Source organism: Carassius gibelio, chromosome A5 (assembly GCF_023724105.1).
Source record: "Carassius gibelio isolate Cgi1373 ecotype wild population from Czech Republic chromosome A5, carGib1.2-hapl.c, whole genome shotgun sequence".
NCBI classification, from domain to species: Eukaryota; Metazoa; Chordata; class Actinopteri; order Cypriniformes; family Cyprinidae; genus Carassius; species Carassius gibelio.
This window is the reverse complement of record NC_068375.1, coordinates 22,081,686-22,108,849: the sequence shown is the minus strand read 5'-3', so window position 1 is coordinate 22,108,849 and position 27,164 is coordinate 22,081,686. Positions and strand designations below refer to the sequence as shown.

General features: G+C 37.0%; 1 protein-coding gene across 2 annotated transcripts; it reads left to right on the top strand.

Moving 5' to 3' along the window:
* The first annotated feature begins 12,625 nt into the window (after nt 1–12,625).
* Nucleotides 12,626–18,982, top strand: LOC128003092 (PR domain zinc finger protein 8-like). Of its 2 annotated transcripts, none has more exons than XM_052592496.1 (4): nt 12,626–12,823; nt 16,085–16,309; nt 16,569–16,800; nt 17,112–18,982. In XM_052592496.1, the coding sequence occupies exons 1-4, from the start codon at nt 12,821–12,823 to the stop codon at nt 18,362–18,364; spliced, it is 1,713 nt and encodes a 570-aa protein (XP_052448456.1). In that variant the 5' UTR covers nt 12,626–12,820; the 3' UTR covers nt 18,365–18,982. The 2 variants fall into 2 exon arrangements, with proteins under 2 accessions (XP_052448456.1, XP_052448457.1); XM_052592497.1 differs by having other exon boundaries at nt 14,660–16,309.
* The last annotated feature ends 8,182 nt before the right edge of the window (nt 18,983–27,164 follow it).

The window sequence follows — 27,164 nt, the reverse complement described above, 5'->3', positions numbered from 1 at the left end:
TTATATCATGCATTTTCATTATTTTTCTGTGACTCTGACTATGTGCTGAAAAATAAATTGAATTTGAATAAATTAAATTATTTCATAATAACTTTTAATATTGATAAAGAAGGGAACACAAGTAACAAAAAATAGAACATGTGGTCTTGAAATAATTACAGAAAAAAAGCTTAAAAGAAAAACAATTAAGCTGTCATATATATGTATTCATAAATTCAAAAGGTAATCTAATAATGTGGTCTAAGTTTAAATGTTAGAAAAAGAAATACATTTTAAGACATTCTGCCATACCAAAAGTGGAAGTTTCTGTAGAATAATAAAGGCATATTAAAGGGGTCATATGATGCAATTTCACCTTTTCCTTTCTCTTTGGAGTGTTACAAGCTCTTGGTGCATAAAGAAGATCTGTAATGTTGCAAAGACTATAGTCTCAAATCCAAAGAGATATTCTAGGGGTCATGTCAGCCTCATGTCTGGCTGCCGAGGGGATGGAGGAGCTCGACATGGTCTAATGTATGGACACTCTAAAGCAGTTTTAGCAAACTGACCCTAAACTGGGGCCTCTTAGGGTGCTTTCAAACTATTTGATGTAGATGTGTGTTTGTGTGTGTGTTTCACTCACTTTCCTGATAAGTGGGACTGACGCGCTGCAAGCAGAGAGCTGTACATCTCATTTCTGTTTGCCTTCAGCGTTCTTTAGAGCATTTGCAGTACATTCATAAGACAGACACAAGTGCCATTATGTACCATAGCTTTGTAAACAAAACGAACAGTTAAAAAACATGAATACATAAAAGTGCAGAGAGTAATGTTATGCATTTGCGGCATTCACCCGCACCGCTGTTACCAAGCAACGGGTTAAACAGCTGTTGGCTTGATGACGCAAGTGAACCGCGGTTTGGACTAAAATATTATAATATGAACACAGTCCAGGGGGGGCAGGGGGAGCATGGAGCAATCGAACTCGGGTTTGGACCAGGCAAGCGAACCAAGTGTGAAAGCGCCCTTAGTCTATCTCTATCCGTTTGAGGTGAGAACACAGGAGGATACCGGCTCCACACGAAAGCTATAGAAACTAGCAAACGTACTGGGGTTCACCCAGCCCTCAGCTCTAAATATTTGACAGCAAGGTGCCACGAACCAGCACCCAGGAGGATGCAACACTTCTGGTAGAGTGAGCTCGCAACCTGAGTGGGCAGGGCACACCCTGTGCCGGATCCGTCCCAGAATCAATCCCGGGACGTGTTTGCTTTCACACAGAAGGCGACCCGGCAATGTTCCGGCAATTTGCCATGTCCGACGTGCAGTGTGAAAGGGGCTTATGTTCAAGTCTGTGCCATTCCATCAGGTTCCTCCATACCATGGTGGGTTTCAGAGTTTCTAGATCTTTTAAGCTTGGAGTTTTGGATCTTGTGGGTTTGGAAATCTCTCGATTTCTGGTTCTGAAGAAGTCCTTTTTCTTCTGGAAGTCTCCTGGCTCCACTGGTTTTGCTGGCCTTCCTTAAGTCCTTTTTCTTGTAAAAGTCCCCTGGCTCCACTCCACATCTCAATGCTTATGCTGGAAAAGAGAGCAAAAAGAAGAGCTTGCCCCCCATTTCCCCCACAAGAATCTTTTCACATTCAAAACATCAAAGCTGTAGAAATTTAATCACAGAACTAAATTAAATAATTTCTCATAAATTACATTTTAAAGGGGGCATATGATGCAGTTTCTAGTTTTCCTTTCTCTTTGAAGTGTTACAAGCTGTTTGTGAATAGATAATATCCCTAAAGTTGTGATGAATAAAGTCTCAAACACAAAGAGATATTCTTTATAAAAGTTAAGACTCATCCACTCCCTCCTAAAATGCCCCATTTAAACACGTTTACATCACGATGTGGGAAGATTTGCTTAACACCGCCCAAATTTTCACAAAATAAAATTGGCAAAAAAAAAAAAACTGCATAATTTATTCTGCTGCAATGCACTCTGGGAGTCAGTGAGTAGCTATATGAGTAAACCTAAATGAAATGAAAAGTACCCCTACAGTTCTTTTTTAGTTACTAGAACTGTAGTATATATACTGACAAATGCTTAGTTAGTATAGTTTACATATATGTAAACTATACTAACTAAGCATTTGTCAGTACAACATACTATTCCTCTTTCACTTTACTTAGTCTTTTCAAGGCTATTGGTTTGCATGCTTTTTAAAATAATAAAATAAAGGTTTAGGCACTAGATAAACAACAGCATTAAACATGAATATTGTAAAAATAATAATAATAATAAAAATGCAAGTCATTTGAAGTATTTACTTTACTTCATTATTTTCACTCACAGGGCACTTGAAAATATATAGCATGCACGATTAAATATGTTATATTCTTAAGTGGGTGCGAATGCCCAATCAATCAGATTAATAACACAGCTCCAGTCACACTGAAGTCATTTGAAGGACGTTATAAAACATGTCTATAAAAACATATATTATTCACAAGTAAATGATTGCAATATATAGAAAAATCCCTTTGGTGAAATACAGTTGCAAAGAAACTAGTTCATGACTGACAAGCTGACATAATACAAAACAAACAGCCATTTAACTGTTCACTTACATGCTCCAATTACATTTGCCTCAAGCACTTTTCCACATCCGGAAATGTATAGTGATGCATGTCTTTGCAACCAGTTGTGTTAACAGTTATTTTCTTCAATCCTCATTTGTGGGCATATACGTACAGCGAAGTGCTGTTCTTTGTTATCAGCTCAAATAATAAAACTATCTAGCTTCTTTGGCACAGTGCACATAATATTATGTGAGATACTCTTGTCATTAATTCAACTCTGTTTATTCGTCAGTTCTTTAAAGGATCTAAACAATAATATATAAATCACACACACAAATTCTTAATATAAAAATACTGAAACATGATCCAGTATTACAAATTGGAAAATAAATTCCTCCTTTAAATGCAATTACTAAAGTGGTCACACATGAGTTCACATGTTGGCAAAATATCTCCTTAATAAATATGACAAGCTTGCCACCACGTATTTCCTCTGAACTCCTTGAGGTTTCTACCGCAATGTGACAAAGTCTTCAGACAGCAAGGGCCTGCGCGGATTTCCTTTCTCTGTCAGCTTGCCTTGACAGCTGCCATTTTCATTGGCCCAGCGTTGTTCCAATCCGCCTGCACAATCACGCTCTGCATTTGTTATTTTTTTCCACCTCATCCTTCTCAAGAGCGCATAACAGAGATTATAACAGCCAGTGTCACTTCTGATTAGTGGAGACTTTCTGAAAGTCACATCTAACTTTATGACATGTTTGAGAAGGTACTTTTTTGTAGTGTATGTTGGACCCTACAGTCAAATTACAGCAAAGAGTGTCAAGATCAGCAGACAGGGAACCAAAATAAGCAAGAGATTTAAAATATATATATATATATAGGACTAGAAAAAGTCACAAAAAAACAGCAAACTCTAGAGGAAACATATATATATATAAATAAAGCAAGGAAAAAGACAAGGGCCAGGTGAGCAGAAACAAGAATGTGACCAAGGGAAACAAGGATTTGGGACCAAAGGAACACATGGCAGACACAAAAAAAGACAAAGCAATGAGTTCAGGCACAAGACAAACAAAGAAACATTAAACAGAGACAACACAGTCAAAGCTGGCATGCCAGAACCTTGACAAAGGGTTTCTTTATCTTCATTTAAACTCGACTCTCTGAAGATTTGCATTGTTTTGGTTTATGCTATAAATGTCTAAAAGCTGCTGTGTGTCAAGGTGTACAGCAAACAGCTAAAGCCCCAGTACTACATTTTTATAAGCTGTCGACCCCAGGAAACTTCGGCGACAGGAAACCTTACTTAAAAAATAAATTAAGCTATATAACACTGTTGTATAAAATTAATATTCAGAAAAATACATTGCTTAATGTGCAATGAATATAAAAACGTAAGAACACATACATGGGTATTTTTTTTTCATTGCTTGAATTATAAGAACATTCTAACAGGCTTCATCGCGCAGTGAATGCTTTTGGACTCTCAAGACGTGTTTTTGTTTGGTTTTTGCAAAGTTGGGGACTTGATAATGTCAGCTCTACAATCGTCTAATAAACTGTCACAAATAACCTACAATAACATAATGTTGGGGAATTTCTTTAAATTATAATCAAGGAAAAATCATACATTTTCTGTTGTCTTCTTTTTAAAAGACTTCAAAAGTTGAAAAATTATGAACAGATTGTTTACAGAACCGGGTTCTGATTAGCCAATCGCCACTATTAAGTTTGTGAATTTCATGAGTAAACAATTTTAACGTTTCATTTGCATGATAAGTTTTACATAATACACATTTACCTAAAGGGGTTGGTATGGGGGGGGGGGGGGGGGGTTTAACCAAGGTCGCCATGTTTTTGCCAAGTAAGACATGTTCCTGGATCGACATCTTTTGATGATCCTGGATCAACATTGTCCAAAAATATAAACTTAACCCCATCCCTGCCTGCCCCTAAACCTAACCTTACCCATAATTTATTCCTAAAATCAATGGGAAATTATAGCTGATTAACAAGAAGCACCTAACTCTGATTGTAAGCCTAAAACAGATATTTCCTGAAAAGTTATTGCCAATCAATGTCTTTGGGATCATTAGATAATCACAGGCAGGTGATTTTAATCAGGGTTAAAGAGCTAAACTCTGCAGCGCATTGGATCTCCAGGGCAAGATTTAAGGAACCCTGGTGTATACAGATGCACCGCCGGCCTATCAATAGTAAACTCAATAGCTACTGGCAATTGTATAGTGAATTCCCTTTGTACCTTCTGGCCTACCATATGTCAGTGCACATCGCAGATGATTATATCAGTCATTTCAGCCAAAGCAGAACACAAATGGCCAAAACAAGTGAGAGGCAGTCGCAGCTGTAACGGTCACTGTTCTGGCACATCCTGCTATAAGGAGTCTGGACTGACATCCAGCGCAGCACATTTTAAGACAGATGGACATGCACACCTTTTAGTTTTTCCTTTTTTGAGATACCAACGAGATACTGGAAATATTTGTATGCACAAACAATCTAGGCATCAGTGACACACAATTGTTGCCTTGCCAAATGTGCATGTTGAAATGCATCAGAGCATGATCTACTAGGAAGACTTAATGCCACGTCACATATTACAATTATATCTAGCCAATTGTCACCCTCTACTCACCCTTCATTGTGTTTGCAGATACTGATGTGTCATTTCCCTCCATCCCCGAAACCACCACTAGGTTGGCCCCATCCATGAAGGGGGTAGGCCTCGTCCCTGCCTTCGTCTTCAGCGGGAATAGTTGGAATCTATGACTTCAGATTCAATCTAGGGATGGGGCCTACATACACCAAATAATTCTGTTTTTTTTTTTGTGTATTGGCTTACTAAAAAAATACTTTTGAGTCTTATCTTCACCTCTTCACCTTTTTTAGTAGAAACATGAGGATGAGAGAGAAATGCACTTTGAAACAACTGCTTTCTTTAAGCATCAAACTACTTATGCAGTTTACTATAAAATACTATAAAAACCTGTATATCAAGAAGAACACACACACACACACACACACACACATATATACAGGTGCTGGTCATATAATTAGAATATCATCAAAAAGTTGATTTATTTCACTAATTCCATTCAAAAAGTGAAACTTGTATATTACATTCATTCATTACACACAGACTGATATATTTTTATAATTTTATAATTTATAATTTTGATGAATATATCTTACAACTAAGTAAAATCCCAAATTCATATATATATCTGCATGTATATTTAATGTTTATGTATACATATAAGAAGAACAACAAGCCAGAATGTAATTGCTTTATAGTGGTTTTACAAAAAAAACAAACAAACAAAAAAAAAAACATAGCAAGCAAGCACAGATAAACTACACAGATATTGAACAACCTTTTTCTGATTATCTCCCATCTTTTTGTCTGCCCACTTAGACCACGTGTCTGTCACTAACCCTCCATTATATTACTCTAAATGACACTAATAGACAGCATGGATATGGGTTTCAGAGCACCTAAACAAGATTGAATGTGAACACTTATAATACCAGTAAGCTGAGGCCAATCTCTGCAATATTTAGCTCGACATTGAGCTGCACAGCCTCAGTGCAAATTAACCTAATATAAAGCGCCACACTCTCTTCCGCTCTCTCGTGGACAGTGGTTTGGAAGCCACGCTTCAGTAGAACTTTGATCAAGCTCAGGACCAATCACTGACAAACACTGCAGTCAGTTACAGCTCGAGGAGTGTGGCAGGACTGTGTTTCATTTTTAAAGCTTTCCCTTCAGGCTAAAATCAGAAAGAGGGAGAGAGGGAGAGAGAGAGAGAGAGAGAGAGAGAGAGAGAGAGACTCCTAAGTTGATATTTCAAAAGCAATGATCCTTCAGAAATCACTCTAATGTGGACTCGGAGCTCACATGTTATCAATGAATATTCCTGCTCAATTATTAATAATGGCTCTTATTATTATCAATGTTGTATTACAGACTACAGACTTTGTATTAATCGAGAATATATATATATTTTTTTTTCAGGGTTGCATGGAAAGGATGAACAAAAAATTCCACAAAAATAATAATGGTTCTGTAGAATCATGTGACACTGTAATGGTTGCTGATAATTCAGCTTTGACATCAGAGAAATAAATTACTTTCAAAATGCATATTCAAATAAACATCTTCACAATGAGGCCTGAAAAAGGCACAAGGGAAGGTACCCAAATTAAATTTAAAATAAGACTAAAACAACAGAACCATACATAAATTTGCTATGATGAATGGGTGGATGATAGGATGGACCTTCACATAGGTGAGTGGATGTTACTCTTTGGAAATCCTAGTGCTGTTGGACTGCATCTTGGAACACAGACCTTAGCCAGTCAAGACCAGAATTAACTGTTGTACAATATGCAATAAACAATATCAAATTTCAAGAGCATGTGAAATAACAAATTACAGTCAAGACTTATAGTACATGATGTACTATAAAACAGGGCTGTCAAGCTCAACTCCTGGAAGGCTGGAGCCCTGGAGTGTTTTATTCCAACCCGAACACGCATTCCATAGTTTGGAGCAGTTGTGTTTAATTAGGGTTGAATCTAAACTCTGCAGGGCTCCGGCCCTGAGTTTGACACCACTAATATAACATATAACTCTGTGATCCTGTCCGTGGATGGAATGGCATGTGAAAGGCCTGTGTAAGAGACTGAAGGACTGCTGGGGCCAGGCCCAGTCCTTCACTGCCAGACGTGAGCTTTTCTCTTAGCGAAGGGAGGGTGAGCATATGCCCTGGAGCCGCCCAAAACCTGGAACATTAAAACTTGCCATGGTGGCTCAGCTCAGCCGTGAACCCTGAGCTAGTCTGGCAGCTTGGCTGCGAGGGAGGATCTGAAGCCTGGACGACTGGGCCTGCAGTCAGAGCCAGAGCTGGACTCGTCGTCTTGCACTATGAACAGGTATCATCAATTACAAACAGAATGTCCAAATCTTCAGATTTCTGGAGTGGAGAGATAGAGGCTTGAACAAGGGCCACAGTGCAGAGGATTTCAGCGTGGGCACCAATACATTTAGAGGGTCTTTAGGAAATGAACTTGATCTTTAACTTTTTTCTCAAAAACAAACACACACTAAAAAAGTAAAGCCTATTTGCAAAAAAAAGAAGAAAAAAAATATTACCAATATTTATATGAAAATGATTCCAATTATCAGTCAATACCCAATATCTTGTGGCCAAAAATTAATGTTTGATTGTGCATGCTCATTTCCCATATGTACATTTCTTTATATTTATTTTCCTTTATCATCAGTTTAAGTCACTCAAGTCACTTAATATTTAAAAACGTAAATGATTTTAATAACAGTTAAATGTAATCTTCAGAAGATCTCAAAATAAATATACATTTATTATACTGTGCAATATAAATGTTGTTATGCATAAATTCACTTCTCGCATTTAAGTTTTCTGTTTTATTTTCAATTTTGACAAAATAGTTTAAAAAAATATAATGTCTGCCATTTATCAGTAATCGGCCATAAAAATAAACATTGCCTTGTCAATATCAGATAATATTTAAATATCAGTGAATCCCTAATAACTACAATTGCAAAAATTGTGAAGGTGAAAAAAAGCAAAAAAGAGTGAGGTGTTATACTATAATAAATATCACACTTTGAATAACAAAGTAAAGTTTTCCAGCAAAGCTGAATGAACACAAAGGCTGAAAGGTCTAAACATTGTCCAAGGAAAGTGAGGGTGAGTGAAAGATGAATATCTAGCATCAAAATTCTCCCCTTGCCCAAATCTTCTCTCCTCCAGCACTCGCTTACCCGCTCTTGACTGTGCTGTGGGAGTTGCAGAAGGACATCAGTGCACTTGTCTGAGGCAATGAAGCTTCCCCCCTCTTCCTCTCGCTCTCTCTGCACAGCCCTCGCTGTGTTTTTGGCAGTCACAACTGACCATCATGTGCCGTGGTGCCAATTTTAGTGAAAACTGGCACATATGGCAGCTGAAGTGCCATATGCCATAACAGAATATTTTTGGCGGTTTCCTCCGTTTGTATAATCACTGGATCCGATATAAAAGTGGCTCATTATTAATTATTCCTTTTACCATTTTGTACCCTTTTAAAAGAACCATTTTATGCAAGTGCAGCTCTGAGAGTTCATATGAATATTTGGTCTTTGCATTTGGTCATTTAGAAAGACATTAAATGGGATGGGTTTGGGATTCTACCTGTGAGTCTTTTGTCAGCACTGCAAAAGCACCTGTGTGTGCATGATTATGAGAAAGACTCCCTCTTTCTGCATGTTTCCCTCTGCTCTACACACTCGCATAACAAAACCGCTGTGTTGTCTTCCTCTTTACAGGGTTAAGACTCCTTCCTTTTCCTCTTCTGCCCTCCATTGGAAAGACCATGTTAAGTCTTCAGAATGCTCAGTGCACTGCCCTTTCTTTTCTTTCTTTCTTTCTTTCTTTTTTTCTATGACATTTAATTTACACAGCCATTTAGCTTGAATAATTTTTGCATAACTTTTGATAACCTAAATGCATAAAATGCACGTTGACTGTGACTGCTGTAGAAATAAACATTCAGGACTGAGCTTATATTGTAAAACAGTTTAAATCTGTGTTCTCTTGCCAATATGACAATGCCACAGCAGATGTAAACATTAATCAAAACATTGATAAATATGAGCCTTGTTCCTCCATCAGACGATCCCTATTGTTATCATGACATGCCATACATGTTGTCATCCTTAATCTTCTGCAAGAAAAGCAGCCCAACAGCTGAATTGCTAAATAAAAAACAGACCCTTGTTCATTTTAATTATACTCTGACTTGCATCTGTTTGGAACACCTTCATGTTTCTCTTTCTATCAGTTGGAAATAAAATCATATCATTCTAGGTTAGCACACAGCGTGTCTGAATGTCCAGAATAGAGTTGTTCTTAATCCCTGAGAAGCTTACAGTTCAAGATCACAATTTCTCCTTTCTCCTTCTTAAACACAGGATTATTTTCTTACAACCAGACAGACTTTTAATACAAAAGAATATCTTAATCCTTTTTAATAATAAAAAAATAAAGAATGTGTCAGAAAAAAAATAAAATAATCTTATTTAACATCAAGGTCATGTTGAGCTAACATCAAAGTACTACAATTAGCCTCTGTATGAGGATGCCACAGAGAAATCTGCACTGTACTTTACACTGAGAAGTCAGTTTGCCCCATAAAGTGCTGCTATTAAAAGGGGCTATATGTTTTAGGGCAATAAATGGGGGGTGGGGGGTTAATTTTGTCCGCTGAACAGCCTCTGACAGCCATAAACCTGCAGTCCATGAGCTAAGCAGATGGCTACTGATTGAGCAAGTTTTCAGAACACTGTATAGGAAAAACAGTCCTCATCATGCTCAGCATTCAGATTACTGTATTGGAAAGGTACAATTATGGTCATTTGAAGTGCATAATGTAAATTGCATTTAATGTTTTATCATTAATGCAAAACATATAAAAAGACATCTTAAAAAAATACTTTGTTCACAGCTTAAAGAATATCTGAATTAGTTACATCTAATGCACTATTGATATTTGAGTTACTATTTTGTAATTCTGGTGTAACCAGAACATTTTCAATTTAGTCCTCTCTTAAAAAAAAGCTAAATTAAATGTATAAAATCACTCTGAATTACATATTATTGTATATTATTTGAATATAATACTTGTGATAGAAGATAACAGTCGTTGATATTTTGCTAAATATCTGTCTAGTTGATGGCCCTGAAAACCAGAGGGACCTATTTAGTTAAAAAAACTGTGTTCAGTGCTAATACTGATTCATTAAATGCATTGAAATGATTTAAAGTACATTATACAGACTGTCTTTAATGCCTTGCCATGTACAACAGAAGAGGATGTTGATGTTGTCCTCAACAAGACAACAAGAAGCATTGCTGAAGAAGAAACTGTTTTTGCACTACATTTATTTCAGTTTCTATTTTTTATTTTATATATATATTATTTTTTGTATTTTTTTTTTCTATAAAAAAAAAACTTGATGTCATTTTACCTTTGCACTAAAGTAACCACAATCACCCTCTTGTGCTCAAGGAACCATAGCCCAAATCTTACAGTAGACTATAATAATTGTATATTTTATCTTGATTCTTTCATGCACCTGACTAGCTTACCTTCCCCTAACCCATTTAAAAACTAAAAGATTTTATTTACTAATGACATTATTAATAATTGCACTTCATTACCTTTACAATTTTCATTTATTTTGCAAAAACCTCCAAAAGGGTCTTTATATGGCAGCAACACAACATTTATCTTCTGATAAGAGGTTACGAGCCACAAGAAAGATGAATACGTCAGCAGAAAGTAGTCTAAATCTCTCTTATCTATTATGACAGTTTATTGATTATCTCGACCCAGGTAATGAGTTGACTGACATTCAGAATAACTAAGTACCTCCGTGCCCCTGTGATCCTACCCAACAGACCCCACAGAGAAATCTATTGATTTGTGTAGTTTATCAAATCTTCAGACTGATTGACATTTAAAACATTTCGCCATATCGGTTAAAACATCAGGTCTGTATAGCGTACCGGCGCAATATGTTGAAGGAAGCTCTGTGTGTGCACTTGGCTGGCTGAATACTCACGGCTGTCTCCCACAGATGTTAATGCAGACATCACAATCCAGTCGTGCTGAGTGAGGTCAGGTTAAGCACGCAGGCTTTAGTGCCTCTCTCCTCCAGAGATGGAGCGCCACAGCAGGTGTGCACGTGCGACAAGCCTCCGCGCTCACGAGCTGCATCTCAGGCTGCAGCAAAGCGAAAGAGCGCCCCAGATGCCGAGAAGTAGGCTATCAACAGAGCAGTTTGCTAATTGTCAGTTGGCAAACCTGCTCTGAGAGAAAAACTAGCTAATGATAATTATAATGCAACGACATCATGTTATCCAAGCGAAGACAGGAATCGTCAGTGATTTGAATGAAGCTGTGGGACATAGCCTAGAATAACCTACTTAATGAACAGTAGTAGCCTAGTTCAGTGTCACGTGGAGAGATTTGTTTTGTTGTTCATTTATTTAATTACACGTTAATAAAATATACAGGTTTCAAAAGCAGTCAAGAACACAATTATTTCCACAATTAACCTTCTTTAAAAAGTTATTTTAAAAGAAAAAATATTTTAATTGGTTAGTTACCTTATGTTTTAAAACACAATAATGAATTTTAATGTATTTTAAAAGACAGTAAATGTAATTTTACTGTAAAATACATTTGTGTTCTATTTTGCTGTAAAATATATGGAGACAATTATAATTATCAATGTGAAATGTATTTTTATATTAACACACTTTTTTCAGCCTTATAAATTGGAAGGGCATTCCCTAAATTCTCTGTGCAAACCATCACATTTGTTTGGATTTTATTTTATTTTGTTGCATTGTATGTGGTTTAGTTGATGTTTACTTCTCAGGTGTCACGTGTGTTCCCCTTATGGTGTTTGTGTGAGTTATACTGGCTCTGTCTTCTTTTATTATTGGTCACAGTAGAAGTCACCTTGTGATCTTCCATTGTGCCATATCACCTATGTTATTATCCGTACATAAAGGCTAACAGTGACAAAAAGATAGCCCACATAGGCTGATATTATGACATATTTAGTTATGAACTGATAAATATACTGCATGCAACATCTCCCCAGGTTTTTTTTTTTTTTTACAGTAAAGGTCTGCAACCACACAACATGCAGTTTTTGACCATAAATGTAACAACACTGTGCAGAATACAATCAAAAATATAGCATAAGCATATTTTGAATATTATTACAACACTAAAATTATTTGAAATTATTATTTTTTTTATATATAAATATATTACCGAATAATGAAATATGTTGCCAATATGTATCTGTTTTAGTGACTGCAGTGCACTTTACAGTGTTTCAGCATAGACACTTTGCATCTATAGCTAGCTGTCGGCGACCGAGGAGTTAAAGGGAGGAGACGAAGCGTGTCACGCCTCATTGGGCAGATTATGTGCTGCAAACAAAAAGTGTGTATGTGGGTGCCACTCAGCCAGTGTGTCGGCCCCATCTGCACGCCTCTCTGCGCTCGCGAATCATAAGACGGTCGGCTACACTGTCACTTTCAACAGACGGGGAAATGTACTGAATGCACGGACTTCATCGGAGCCGCTGAATGAAGATATACTGACGGCAATTGTGACATTTTGTGGATTATTTTATCCTAGTACCATGGTGAGTAATGACAGTTTTACTATAAAATCAGCCGGAGGCTAGTAATAGACAACATGGGGCTATGGAGTGCCCAAACAGCATCCTCGCAACCATGCAAAGATCGCAGATGGTAGACGAGTCACTGAATGAGGAAACTGGCTACACATCATAAAGTCTTAAAATTGGAATTACAACAAGACCTCCGATTTTAAAAAAGCGCAATAAAGTTTAGCCTGAAGCAGGAGGTCAACGGGTTCGTCTCCTCTATTTTAGAAATGCGCATTTATTCATGGGTCTATTCAGTGTTCGAACTATACCGTGTCATTTGGGGGAGCCCACTTCTTTTTTTTTTTCTTTCTTTTTTTTGGGGGGGGGGGGGGGGGGGGGGGGGTTGGGGTAGAGGTCGTGCACATGCGCATGCCTCAAATAAGGACTTACAACAGCTACAAGTGTATGCACTATTATACATTATCGACACGAGTGCCTCAAAAAAGGACTTATAATGACTTACAAAGATACATAACAGCTACAATATGCACTATTATACTTTATCGACACAAATTGATAGGTCAGGATGACAGCCTTGAATGATGTTGCGGTCTCCTCCATTAATCTAGAATTCACCTCAATTACTTTATTTGGCAGAATCGCCTTTTGCTTAGTCAATGCCACTTCAATGGCCATCTTGTGTGCAATGCTGTCCCTGTATTTATATATAATTTTTCGCGACTGGTTCTGAGCATTAATCATTAATCCACTCCTCAGACAAGTGCGTGCCAGGTACCTTTTCAGACAGAAGAAGGTTTTTTGCGTCCTTACAAGTTGTAACGAGTGGAAAAAATGTGGCCCCTTTAAGAGCTGCGCGCTCCCTGTAAAACGGTATGCTCTCTGTATGATAATGTATACAAGCGCGACTCGAATCGCCCATGTATGCGGGTAATCTCCGTTTGGAAATAATTGTGTTTTAATCTTGTTTGTTTTGTTTTGGTTACGCTGTGGACGGTGGAACATGGGACAGACAATTGCCCGAGTTCGATTGGAGAAATAAAACGCGAGTCGTTGTTAAATGTCAATCGCCTCCGTGAGTTTTGTCTGGCCTAATAACTTTGTGAGCTATCCATATTTTTTCCTCCTCCTGACACAACGCGTTACAAAGTGATGCACCCCAAGCTTCCATCCTTAACACACAGCCATGTATATTGGCTCTTCCAGTCTCTCCACTGCTGGCTGTTCCAGTTTAACGCGAGAGAGGACTCGAAGTAAGAAAGCAAGAGGGGTTAGGATCCCAGAGATTACTTTTCTTCAGCTTCATGCGTTTTCACAGTGGGCTTGGCTTGAGGTTTACCAGTGCTTGCAGCAGGTGAATCAGTCGTGCGTTATTTCTTAATAAAACCAAAATTAATTGAACTACCTTGTTTTCTTTTTGCCCTAGCTATGATGCTATAACTGCATAATGGAAGGACTTTGCGCACGATAAATGGCCACCAACGTTTATTTTTTTCTACGAATCTATGACATACTAACATGTGGAATTTGCAGCGCAGCGCCCCCACACCATGATGCTGTGATTTCTGTAATCTTTATTGAAGTTAATTAGGTTTTAATCGCCGTCATGCATGAATGAATAATATTTTTGCCATCATAATCACATTACAAAACTGAAATTGCACTTAAAAATATTCACATTGTCAGTATTTTTGAGACCCCCCAAAATTTCAGATTTCTCGTTTTCAGGGGAGCCCATGTCTTATTAAGGGGAGCCGAGCTCCCCCTAGCTCCCCCGTAGTTCGCACTATGGGTCTATTATAGTATTTAGTTGAAATGCATATTCATTTGGGTCCTTTGTGTGATTCTCAGGAGTGAGACTGCGACCTCACAGCTACAAAAGGAGAGGACCATGAAAGGATTAAGGGCAAAATTCACACCAAGGGAACTTAAAGCATTTGTGTCTTGATAATAGCCTACAATTGAGAGCCGGACATGTCCATCTGAAATAGCCTAGAATCCTCATTATTTAATAGCTTTGCAGATTATTATTTTTTTCTTCATATTTTCAATCTCAGCCTATTTTGTATTATTCGCGTCAGTGTCTCATAGCCTACTTTATTTGAGCAATAAATAAGAAGTAGCCTAAAATAAAAAATAAAAAACCGCTCTGCTTCCTACCGCAGCCTGTTGAAAAACTGTAAACTTATTTGTAAATTTAATAGCCTATGTTTTTAATAAACGTCTTTTGCGAAATTGAAAACAACTCGGGCTGCGTTTTACCTAAATATAAAACTATCTGCAGTAACAACATTTCCCTCCAGTCTTGTCGTTAGAAATAATTTTCACAGTAGCTATTTTTATTTTTGACCTCATCAAAAAGCTGTGTGATCGAGTGAAATCCCAGCAATATGTCCAAACTATACCACTGTTATTGTCTGTTAAAACTATAATAAAACTATTAAAAAAAAAAAAAAAAAAACGAGCAATATGGAACAGATATTAAATATTTTCCCACTGTTTTTAAATGCTACTAAAAACGTTCTTGTGTTTAACAAGTTACACGAGAAAACTCCAATTCAGGAGCAACAAAATGGCTAAGAGATTCAGCTCATGTGTAAATGTGCATTAGGGGTTTGGAGAAGAAAACATATTTAACTCCGGGTGCTGCCTTAATTAAAGACTCAGAATGAAAGTGGTGGATTATGGTAATAAGGAGAAATACGTTACTTCTTGTAGAATGGAGCTAAAGGTTAGCTGACGTGAAATCAGCGACTTTGACAGTGCTATTGAATCCATTCGATCTCATAAGGCCAGATTTTTTTCCGCTGTCAAAAGCATGTAAAAATATTTCTGACAAGTGGAAGATAAATCAGAAAATACACATTGAGAGTTACTAATGTAATACCGTCACAGTCACGCTTTGAAATCGAATTAATGCGTTGTAAGAAATGACCTTCTCTTCTTCGATTACTCTTCTCCTTGTTTACAGAATTAATAAAAACATTAAATTCTATATGTTTACATTTTATAACATAGATTATACCTTAAATGGCATACAGTATCAAAAATAATAATAGGCTACTAATATAACATGTAAACAATAGGCCTATTTTATCAATCGAATAGAAATAGCTTAAAAAAGACTCCGCACATGGAGATTGTATTAAATGGTTTGTGCAGTAGATTCACTTAGAACTCCAAATCAGAACTGAGAAAATATGAAAAATAATTACATACTTTTTATAATGGAGAAATAGTGATTGTGTGATATTATTATTTATTATTATTTTACAGCAAATGATGGAGGAATCGTTTTCGCAGAGACTGGGCTGGGATGGCGACGCGAAAGCGATGCAGCAGTGTTTAACGGATATATTTACCAGCGTGTACACCACCTGTGACATCCCGGAAAATGCCATTTTTGGCCCATGTGTTCTGAGTCACACGTCACTGTATGACAGCATCGCCTTTATCGCTCTCAAGTCCACAGACAAACGCACGGCGCCTTACATCTTCAGGGTATGGTCAAGCTTTATTTTTTTATTTTTCAAGTTTGAAATGTGTGTTTATTTCAAACGTATAGGCCTAGGTTGGCTAACTGCAGTATTTATTATTATTATTATTATTATTTCCCCCATTAATACACAAATGTTTAAATGTGGTAGAGGAATTTTTATTCTTTGAAATTAATTACTGATACTTAGTTGCTGATGACTCTAAGTATTCAGTTAAATGTTTGAAGTAGATATTCTGACTGCTTTACTGGTGCTGGATACAGGTGGACACGTCAGCTGCCAACAATTCCTCAGAAGGCCTGATGTGGCTGAGGCTGGTTCAGTCGGCGAGAGACAGAGATGAACAGAACCTAGAGGCCTATGTGAAGAACAGCCAGCTTTTCTTCAGGTCACTGAGGAGAATAGAGAAAGATGAAGAGCTGCTGGTGTGGTATGGCAAGGATCTCATTGAGCTGCTGCTCCTGAGCTCAGGCAGAAATCAAGGCAAAAGCAAAGGTAAACTTTAAAGATCAACACATGATCAAAAATAGAAGTTGTTTGTGCTTAAATACTCAGTAAATATAGTTTGAGGTGTTTGCATAATATTGATTTATCAAAGATTTTTAAACAATTTATACATATGAAAAAAGTTGTACAGTGCGTTATTTTTATATGTAAAGTAATATTTGACAGAATTGTTTTGAATTATCTTTTAATAAAATTACGCATTATAATATCATTATGTACCTGTTGAAGGACATTTTTTTCTAAAATGTCTCTTCTTCTTATACCCCCCCCCCCCCCCCCCCACCAATTATGTGTTGCAGGAACATCGCCCTTTTTGTGCCCAGACTGTAGCCAGCGTTTCCAGTTTGAATTTCCCTTTTTGGCTCATCTAAGATTCCGCTGTACTAAGAGACTACAAAGCATGGCCAGCCCAGAGGAGGAGGCCACTGATGCCAGTGACCAGGCTAGTCTACCTCCTGCCAGGTCCAGTCCCAAACTTGGCCGATCTGATGGCTTCTCCAATCCACAGGAAGGAAAGCCATCCACAGACTTCCATAATCTAGCCAGGGATTTGGAGAATAACAGAACCAGACCACCGAGCGACAAAGAGGCCGAGATCCTGAGCGAGAGCTCTGGAAAGCGCAAGTTCTCTGACATGGAGGACAGCAGGAACAGTGGATTATCTCAGCCTCCCAAGTCCAAAGAGGAGTTGGCCAACTCGGCACAGCAGTACCGTGGAGCGTACGGTCTGGATGAGAGCAGGCGGGTTTTCTCACCCTCTGTTTCAGAGTCGACGGAAACCAAAAGGAGCGCCTTCACAGAGGTCAAGAAGTCACCTCAGAGCTTGAAGCACAGCGGTAAAAACTCCAGCTCCAACTCGGAGAACAAGGAGGCTGGCCGACCCTGCAGCAACCCGGCTGAAAAGCACCTCAACATCAGACAGGTTCTCAGTGAGACTCAGCCCCCACAGTCCCGAATGGAGACCTCGTCAATTGGAAGCGCTTTCACTTCAGTGCCCCAGCAGGGTGGTGGAGGCTCGGAGAGAAAGAGTGCCTTTAGCCAGCCGTCTCGCACCTTCTCACAGCTATCACCTCTTGTCATGGCACCCAAACTTCTTCCAGCAGTAGACTGCCATCCGGCAGTGGGCGACACTGTCTCTTCCAATAGACTCTACCAGGCAGACCACCTCGCCGCAAAGCTCCAAGGCTCAGAACTAGGCAGCAACTGTCCTGTGCCGGGTGGCATTGCAAAACAGAACCCTTTTCTATACACCACAGCCTTCTGGCCCAAGACCTCAGGCCCCATCCAGCTGCAAATGCCCTCTGCTCTCACGCTTCTGCCCCCTTCATTTACTTCACTTTGTCTGCCTGCCCAGAACTGGTGTGCCAAATGCAACGCTTCCTTCCGCATGACCTCTGACCTGGTCTACCACATGCGCTCGCACCACAAAAAGGAGTATGCCATGGAACCTCTTATTAAAAGAAGGAGAGAAGAAAAGTTAAAGTGTCCAATCTGTAATGAGACTTTCAGGGAGCGGCACCACCTTTCCCGGCACATGACCTCTCACAACTGAATTTTTGAGGATTTATTTGTTTTTCTTTCTTTCCTTTCTCATCTCTTTCTTTTTTCTTGCTTTTTTTATCAAAAGGGAATAAGGTAAATCTGGAGGATTAATGCCAACCCGTTTTGCTCTCATTTTCAAAAGACATTACCGTTTAAATAGTATGTTTTCTTCAAATGTCATGTTTTGTGTATGAAGATGCATTTTGGCTTAAAAACTCTAAAATATATTTATTATATGAAGTACTTATTTGAAAAAAGCGGACAATAATAATTTAAGTGTACCTTGGATTTTTTATATATTAATGTATAATAAATATATAAATCAATTTAAATGCAGATCATTTCATTGAGAGTTATTCAATGACATGTATATATGCATAAGGATACTAAACATTGGGGACATGATGTTGAAGTGTATTAAAGAGTGCATGTAAATTATAGTTATTGGTATAAGATGCAGTCTATTCCAAACAATGTAAATACTTGTTTTGTTTGAATACAAAGTGTAATATTTTGTGTCTGTGAGAAATAGATTCAGTGTTTTTCCTTTGAAATTGCTGAAATTTACTATTTGATAGTTTATCTAATCATGTTGAATGCTTTGACAATAAAATAGCTTTATTTTCAATTGACTGTGTGATTAATTATGCCTGCCTAAATATTTTTTTTTACAAAGAATTAAACGTTAAACAGCATACATGTAATCTAACCCTTTTAATAGAGGATTGCAGAGCGATGCTTGGTACTGTATTTACATGTGTTGGTAGTTTCCTTTTAAACGAGCCATAATTCATACAAAAACTCTTATACCATGGTGTAGGCTCATGTCCTGGTTTGAGCTGCTTCAGTTTCAGCACTCATTTGTCTTGGGTAAATCAGCGGCAATCCAATATGTCTATAGTATTAAAAAAATGTACCATTCATCGACACTAATATGTTCAACACATATTATTTTTGTGGAGAAATGCGCACGCACGCACACACACACACACACACACACACACACACACACACACACACGCACACACACATAACAACAACAGCAAAAAGACATTTGTCTAATAAATAAATAGTATCCTACGAAAAAAGTATGAATTAAACGCATTTAATATAGTTTATTATAATATGAAAAGCATTTCTATTATTATTTTTAAACAAGTAAGATTTCCACTTCAAGGGAAAGCAAGCACTGAATTCAAATCTGAAAAAGCGAATCGTCTCCAAAAATCACGATCTCAACTCTGGTAAAGGTTATTTTAATTCTTAGACAATAAAAAAAAAGCAAACAAGTTAAATAAAGAAATAAACGAAAGACGGCTGCTTTAGGCGCGCTCTTTATTTTTCAAACGTCTTGCTGTAGTGTTACTACACTAAACATAACATACATTAAAAGTGTTAATCGTTTTGTTTAATTCATTCTTTGTGTTATTATAATCCTGTAGAATGCTTGCTTCAGAAAATTAGGATAAAAGCAAATGCTACTCGAAAAAAAAGGTAAAAAAGACTTAAACTATAGGCTACTGTAAATGAACTCGGTTTAACAAATGCAATGAAACAACAGCCTTTAATGTTGCAGAAAGGTTAAGTGTAAATTCACATTGGCCTAATGTATAAAAGAAAAAAACACAAACCCCCTCTAATTCAAATTATATAATCTCAATTTAGACATTTATTACATATTTATTATATGGGCCACAATTATAACAATAAAATATAAGTATTACCACCTTAGCATTGTCAATATATACCTGTCATAATAAACTTGTGATTTATAATTATTGTTTTATTAGACACTAAAACACATTATGATTTTTTTTCTTAGCTTTATATTACATGTATATGTCTTTTTCAAATAGAAATTACAATGAATAGAATTAAATCAGAACTTGCATTGTGGCTCTTGAAACCAAGGAGCCCAGAGGAAGCTACAAGCTGTAGAAATAGCTCAACAGTGACACCATGCTTTTATTATGAAAAACTCAACCAAATCAAGATTTGTTTTTAATGAATTGTGATTGCCTGTTATTGCCTTAGACTGCCGCCTAATGGTCCACAGAAGAGACAACAAATCCAAAGTTCAAACAGCTCCAGATCATTTAGTTATTTTAATTATAAAATAACTAAATGTAAAATAACAACAACAACAAAAACAAAAACATTGTTAAAGTAATGTAGTTATATTAATTAGTTACTTTATTAAGGGATCTTCGGAGTAAGGGGGAAATAACAATACTATATGAAGCACTTAACTTTGGTTCAATGTGACATCAATTAAATAAGTTGACCTAAAAACAAACCCTATACCCAATCATAAAAATGTATCAAAGAATTCAATCGAGAATATGAGGTAATGGGCTGGGAGATGATGATAGTCACTAATACTTTCTGAAGATATTTATTGCCTGACCCATATTTTGTGACTGGAGTCATCCATCCCTTCATAAGCTCTAGTTACATTTGTCACAGTATCACTCAGCACCTCTTGGTCAGGCTCAGTTTATACCCTTCTCACATGTGACCAATGTGGTCACCCTTGGCTAACCTAGCTGGCCAGCTTCTCATACTTCACGCGTGATTGTGTCCTATGGTGAACTGCTCTTCCCTGCATCTGTCTCTTCCCTTCATCTTCCTGTTGTTCTGTAACATCTTGGCAACGGGGCCCTTGCATCAAAATAGATCTGTGTGAAACACACCGAACTCAAACAGTATGTATATGAGTGAGGTATTTATAGATTATTCACACTAACCACGCAGTGACATCCGAGATCATGACGACAAGTATGAGAAAACCAGATGCATGATTTATAACTGACAGACAAAACAATGCAACAATATTACAGTAATATTAATGTCAACTGTTGTTTTGTTTTTATAATAATTATTATTATTGAAATATTGCAATCTTTATAATAAATGATTTATCCATGCACATCATTATTTTTTTAAATCATGTTCCTTTCTAATTGTTAATAAAAAACATGAACTCTCCCTCTTCCTTCCCATCTAGCAGCAATCTGTCACCTAATAGATCTGAAATTGCAGCAATTTAGCAAAAAAAAAAAACAACTATCCAACAATCCAAATGATTCCCAGTGGACACATTGGGACTGCATTTTTTTTCTTTTGAGATGCTGTTTTACTAAGATACTATTCACAATAGGGATGAAAAGACAACAAAAAGATCTGTTCCATGCCAACTTTAATATTTTATTAAATCAGTCAGTGGTTTGATATGAGAGATGAAAGTTCATAAGTGGTCCGATACTGAGCATAGCAATGGACACTATGAATATTCTGGAACATTAGACGACTGAATGCCTCAGTGGACCAATCAGAGTCAAATATCCCAGAATGCAGTGTAATCAACATCAATAATATATGTGTTTATTTGAACCTCTAAATTGTCTTGAACAGTTTGTTATTCAGCTTGTTTATTCGGTGGATTAGCTATGATTGTGTCATTGTTACCATTGTTTGCTTCTATCTATATGAAAAACAGGCTATTTTAAAGCACCACACATTCAATCTTCCTCGCGCTGACACAGACAAATTTACACTTAGCGTACACTTCAAAGGTGAACGGATCTGGTTTATAGACATGCTTTTGCACTTAGCATGTTCTCTGTCCTCCTCAACTGTTTATACAGTACCTGTCTTCTGTGCCTCTGCCTTGCAAATTCTAAGCATTGCCGAGAGAAATAGACAGATCTGAGAGCAGGCGAGTATTTTAGCTGCACCTGTCTCTCCTCTTCAAACTTCTGTCCTTCATGGGTCATACACAAACTCAGAAACAGATTGTTAATTGATTTTAGGCTTCTTCTGCTGACTCTCCTTTCTTGTTTATACAGTATATCTTAAATGTATTTTTTTCTAGGGTTTTTTAATCCGACAATCTTATTTCAACTATATTTTTTGTTTTTAAGGGATAGTCTCAAAAATGACCTTTTGTGGAACACACAACAAGATATTTAAAAAATGCGTTTGTTTGTTTTTCTCCATCCCTTATGTATTGTAGGACCACATTTTTACTGTCTGGACAAAAACTGTTGAAACATTCTTTAAAATATCTTCTTTTGTCTTCCACAGTAGAAAGAAAGTTAACGACGTATGTAAATGACAGCATTTTCATTTTTGGGTGAACTATCAATTTAAGTGGCTTCTTCCTAAGAGAAAGAAAGAAAGAAAGAAAGAAAGAAAGAAAGAAAGAAAGAAAGAAAGAAATGACAAATAACTGAAAAATAACTGAAATTTTTTCATTTTAATGACTGACACACTGATTTTTAGTGAATGGATTTCTCATTTAACTGTATCTTTGATGCTTATGGATCCACTTTCTTTTAGAAGTACATATATCTTTTGCATGCATATGAAATCAAAGTAAAGCGCTTGTTCACATTCCATAGATATAGTTATACTGAACATGCAGGTGTCAGTAGCTCAGCCGCTAACAATGTCAGACACAGCTGTTGTTCACTCTGCTAATGCTATGGGGTGAACCACAATTGAACATAAATTATGCAACCGCATAAAAGATTGTACCAGTCATTCATGCACCGTTAATACAGACACCAGCACCATTGCTGTTGCTGGGTCATGCAAGGTTATGATTTATATGTCATAAACAGGAACAAGCTGTATGCTTTACTAAGGCAGTCACACATTTTATCTTGACTACCAGCAGGTTTGTTGTTGTATCTTGCTCTGAGTCATTTGTCACAGTGCACAGGGTGCTGCTCTCAGAGAGAGGCTGCTTTAAGTGCAGTGGTAAAATATTGGCCTTTGGAAATCCACTGGAAAACTATATGGAATTAATCTTTTAGCGCTGTGCAGGCATTTCGAGTGTCCAGCTCTGATTACTGCGCCCTGAACCAGAGCAGTCAGGTAGGCCTGAAGGTGGATTTATGCAACAGGAAGTGCACAGGCAACTCCCTGTTGATTGGTGAGAGTGAGGAAATGTGACTGTTTGTTGGTTTTGCTAGATAGGAATAAGGACTAGAGAGGGAAAAGAGGGGGAAGATGGGAAGTCTTCCACAAGAGGGATAGGAGTCAGCTATGCCATGAAGGAATGGAGGCTGGGGCAAAAGCCTGGCACTCAAAGCAAGATGCATAGAGCACAGAAAGAGGTAGATGTGGAAAATATATTTATAGAAAGGCTGTCGCTAAACAAACTCAATGAATTTTTTTTTTTAATGTTCTGCATTTTAGACCTTTTTAGAAAAATATATAGAATATTTACTTGTGTTGTGATATAACTGCAATGTCTATTTGTCAAGGATGCCCTGTTTGTATGTGTATTTAGCTTTGATTTAAAATTTAACAGCGCATCCTTGTGGCGCGGAGGACACAGAAGAGCATACGCAGCTCGGTGATATGGAGTGACACAGAGGGGACTGTTGACAAAGGAATTATTGAATAGTCTTTATTTTTGTTTTCTTCGCTTACAAAAAGTGTTCCTGTCACTTCATATAACCCAGATTGCACATCTCATGGCAGATGGAGTATTCTGAATATGACTTTTCATACCTTTTATGGACCTTGATACTGTTATTTACTTGGCAGTCTATGGGACAGTCTCAAGCCTCCAGGTTACATCCAAAATATCTTAAATTGTGTTCCGAAGATGAACTGAGCTTTTACGGGTTTGGAACGACATCGGGCTAAGTGATTAATGACAAAATTTTATTTTAGGGTGGAGTATCCCTTTAATAATGTCAGATAACACTTAAGCAAAACATGGTCAGGTCAAAGTATAATTTAATTTTTGAAAAATAATTATATATATATATATATATACACACACACACACACACACACACACACACATATATATATATATATATACATTAAATACATTTAAGTGTATATACATTTTAAATTGTACATTATTGTGTAAAATAAATATTCATTACAATTGCACCAACTCATTGAACAGCCTCTATATGTATTAGAAAGATGAGTGATTTAAATATTAAATGCTACAGTTTCAGATCACACATGAAGGAAAATTTCACAGATGACACTCACTGACATTTTTTAAAAGTACATTGTAACCTTTTATTTACCTCTGTCTATAGAGGGAAAGATTTTTTATCTTGCCTAATCTGTCAGTAGGTACTGATGGCTACACTGACAGCAATCGTCAGCGATTGCACTGCTCACTGACAGGCAGCTCTGTCTCTAACAAGTGAACAGGTGCTTCTTTGTTCCTCACCAAATGCCCTCGGTCAATTTGCAAAAACACAGCCCTGGCTTTCTCACAAATTAATGGGAGACTACTTTGTTCAAACAAGTGTTTAGATCTATTATAGATTAAATGCTTGGCTGATCCGTGGGAGGGAATAGGGTGAGAATCTTTGACCCCTAGAGTACAGCTCAAAAAATGGGCCTCTGGTTTGAGGAAACCTCTAGATTGAGAGCAAAAACCTTCCCTCCTGTTTCGTCTTGCCACGGCGGAACGTTTCAGATGACTGTGGGCACATTTGCAAAGGACTAAGGTTGAGAAAGTGGCTCAGGGGTCAAAACACATACACATACATAACTTGATTGTTATTTCAATAGTGCAATCTACACAAATCATCAGAGAAACACCCTCAAGCACATGGAAATTCCCTTAAAAACAAATATCTATGATTCCCAAACCAGTGGCTTTGAAAGGGCTTGAAAAAAAAAAACACTAGTCACACGTAAAGAAAAATGAGAAAACAGCTCTCTATTTCAGAACTGTGTTTATGAAGGTTTTATGATGGTACATTTTAATCGTTTTAAAGACCTTTATAAGACTAAGTAAAGGCAATGTAAGGAACTAATTTAAGGTTACACAAATCTTCCTCAGTAAAGTGGTTTGCTTTCCTGTGAAAATATCAAAAAGCTTCTTAAATCAAGGTACATTTACCTGAGAAGCAAAATGACTTAAGAAGTCTTCTTGTTTTCTGACAAGTTTTCACCCCTTATTAACATTTTTTGTTTAGTTTTGTTTTAAGCATAAACTCACAGAATTGTGTTCAGTTTCTCAGAAAACAAGACTTTGCATGCCAGGTGTTTTGATATTTGTACTGGAAATGCAGATGAAATACTAAGAAAGTTATTTATTTATTTTGCTGTGCATGCAACATTTCATGCCATGCATTTATGAATTAAAGACTTTCCACACCTATTAAGATAATTTTAAATGTGAATTTCCAAGACCTTTAAAAACATAAGACCTGCAGAAACCCTGAATTAAGTTTTCATCCTGTAAATATTTGCCCAAATGCATTATAAAGTCATTTTCCCTATTTGTACAAATTAATTTCCACATTGTATGATAAAACATAGCAAGTCATACATGTCATGTAATATTTGCGTATACAAATCTTTTGCAGTTACATTTACTCTTAGTTTAATATAGCTTCTAAAATCATCATGAAGGAGGAGACTCCATAACAACAGTACAGCATTATTGCCAAAGCATGTGAGCTAGCAACCATCAACCAACAGACACAATTATTGAGTAGGCTAGTAATCTTTAAATGGGTCAGTCTTAACACTGTCCAGACGTCATCACTCATGGCAGTACCTGAAACTCATCTCCTCCCTGTTCCTCAACAGCTTAATTCACAGATAATGATCTCTTGTGCCAAAACAATAACTCTTCCCCAAGAAAATCCTGCATGATACTACAAAGATGTTCATAGCCAGGATCATTGATGAATCCATCAGGATCATCAGTGTTTATACTCATCTGGTGTATTACCTCACTGCAGTCTCTGGAGGGTCCAACACAAACAAATGGACTTTACAATATGGGAGGTAAACAGTTCTGCACTGTTTACGTTAAAGTGATCAAGCCATGTTGTGCAGCAAGTGAAACAAAGACAGAAATCACAGACCTCCATGTCTCAGTCATTTATCTAGTGATTAAGACTGTAATGTTTTTAGGACACATTCCTTTCAAATTACTGAAAGCTGCCATCACATCTTAAAGCTAACTTAAGATGCATTAAGCAAAATCTACAAATGCTCAATCCAGCAAATTCATGCATATAAGGCATTAAGAGTATATAGCATGCATATTTATATGATCCTTGCTGTCTACAAAACAAATTGCTTGACTACGTCACAATATATTCAAATGCTATAATATTAATGAATACATTACATTTGACAATATAACACTATTTATGTGAGTATGTGAGTATTTACAGAATATATCTTAAAACCTCAGTGATCTTGTGATCTATGTGTACATGTGTATATATATAAACTGAAAAGACTTCCTGTCTAGGTTTTGTACAGGCATGTTGCAGTTAATTTCACATCACACACTATTGTGTGAAGATGATTGAAATTTGTATGTTTCGGATATTTTAAAAGGAACATGGAATTCCCATTGTGCTGTCTTTTAAGCAGAAAATGTGCTGCTTTTCACTCAGCAGGTAGCTGTACTGAAACAATTGGCCTGGACACCACTGTTGTTTGATTAGTGATAATAAGGGGAAAAAATTTAGAAGCTTTGAAAGGTCTTAATGAAACTGTAACACTGTAATGTGCTGCATTAAATGAATCCAAGTAACACATAGTTTGGCATTGTGCCTATTAGCAAATAGTACGAACACCTCACTTTTCAGTGGACTATTCCTGCAGCTCATTCCTGAATCCTGAAAGCCTTGTGATGAATGTTATGGTCAGCCAAAACGTGCCAACAATTCTACCTTAGTTTTTAAAATAGCAACATTCCAAGGACATTAATCAAAGATGATCACTACAGTGATAATAAATTGTCACTGAAATTATTACATTGCATTATCACTCATCACCCATGTCCTCAAACT

Bases quoted from the DNA above. Each gene is read 5' to 3' on its own strand.
- LOC128003092 (XM_052592496.1), top strand. The intron at 16,310-16,568 runs GTATGGTCAAGC...TGCTGGATACAG, and splicing joins CGGCGCCTTACATCTTCAGG to GTGGACACGTCAGCTGCCAA. The intron at 16,801-17,111 runs GTAAACTTTAAA...TATGTGTTGCAG, and splicing joins AAATCAAGGCAAAAGCAAAG to GAACATCGCCCTTTTTGTGC.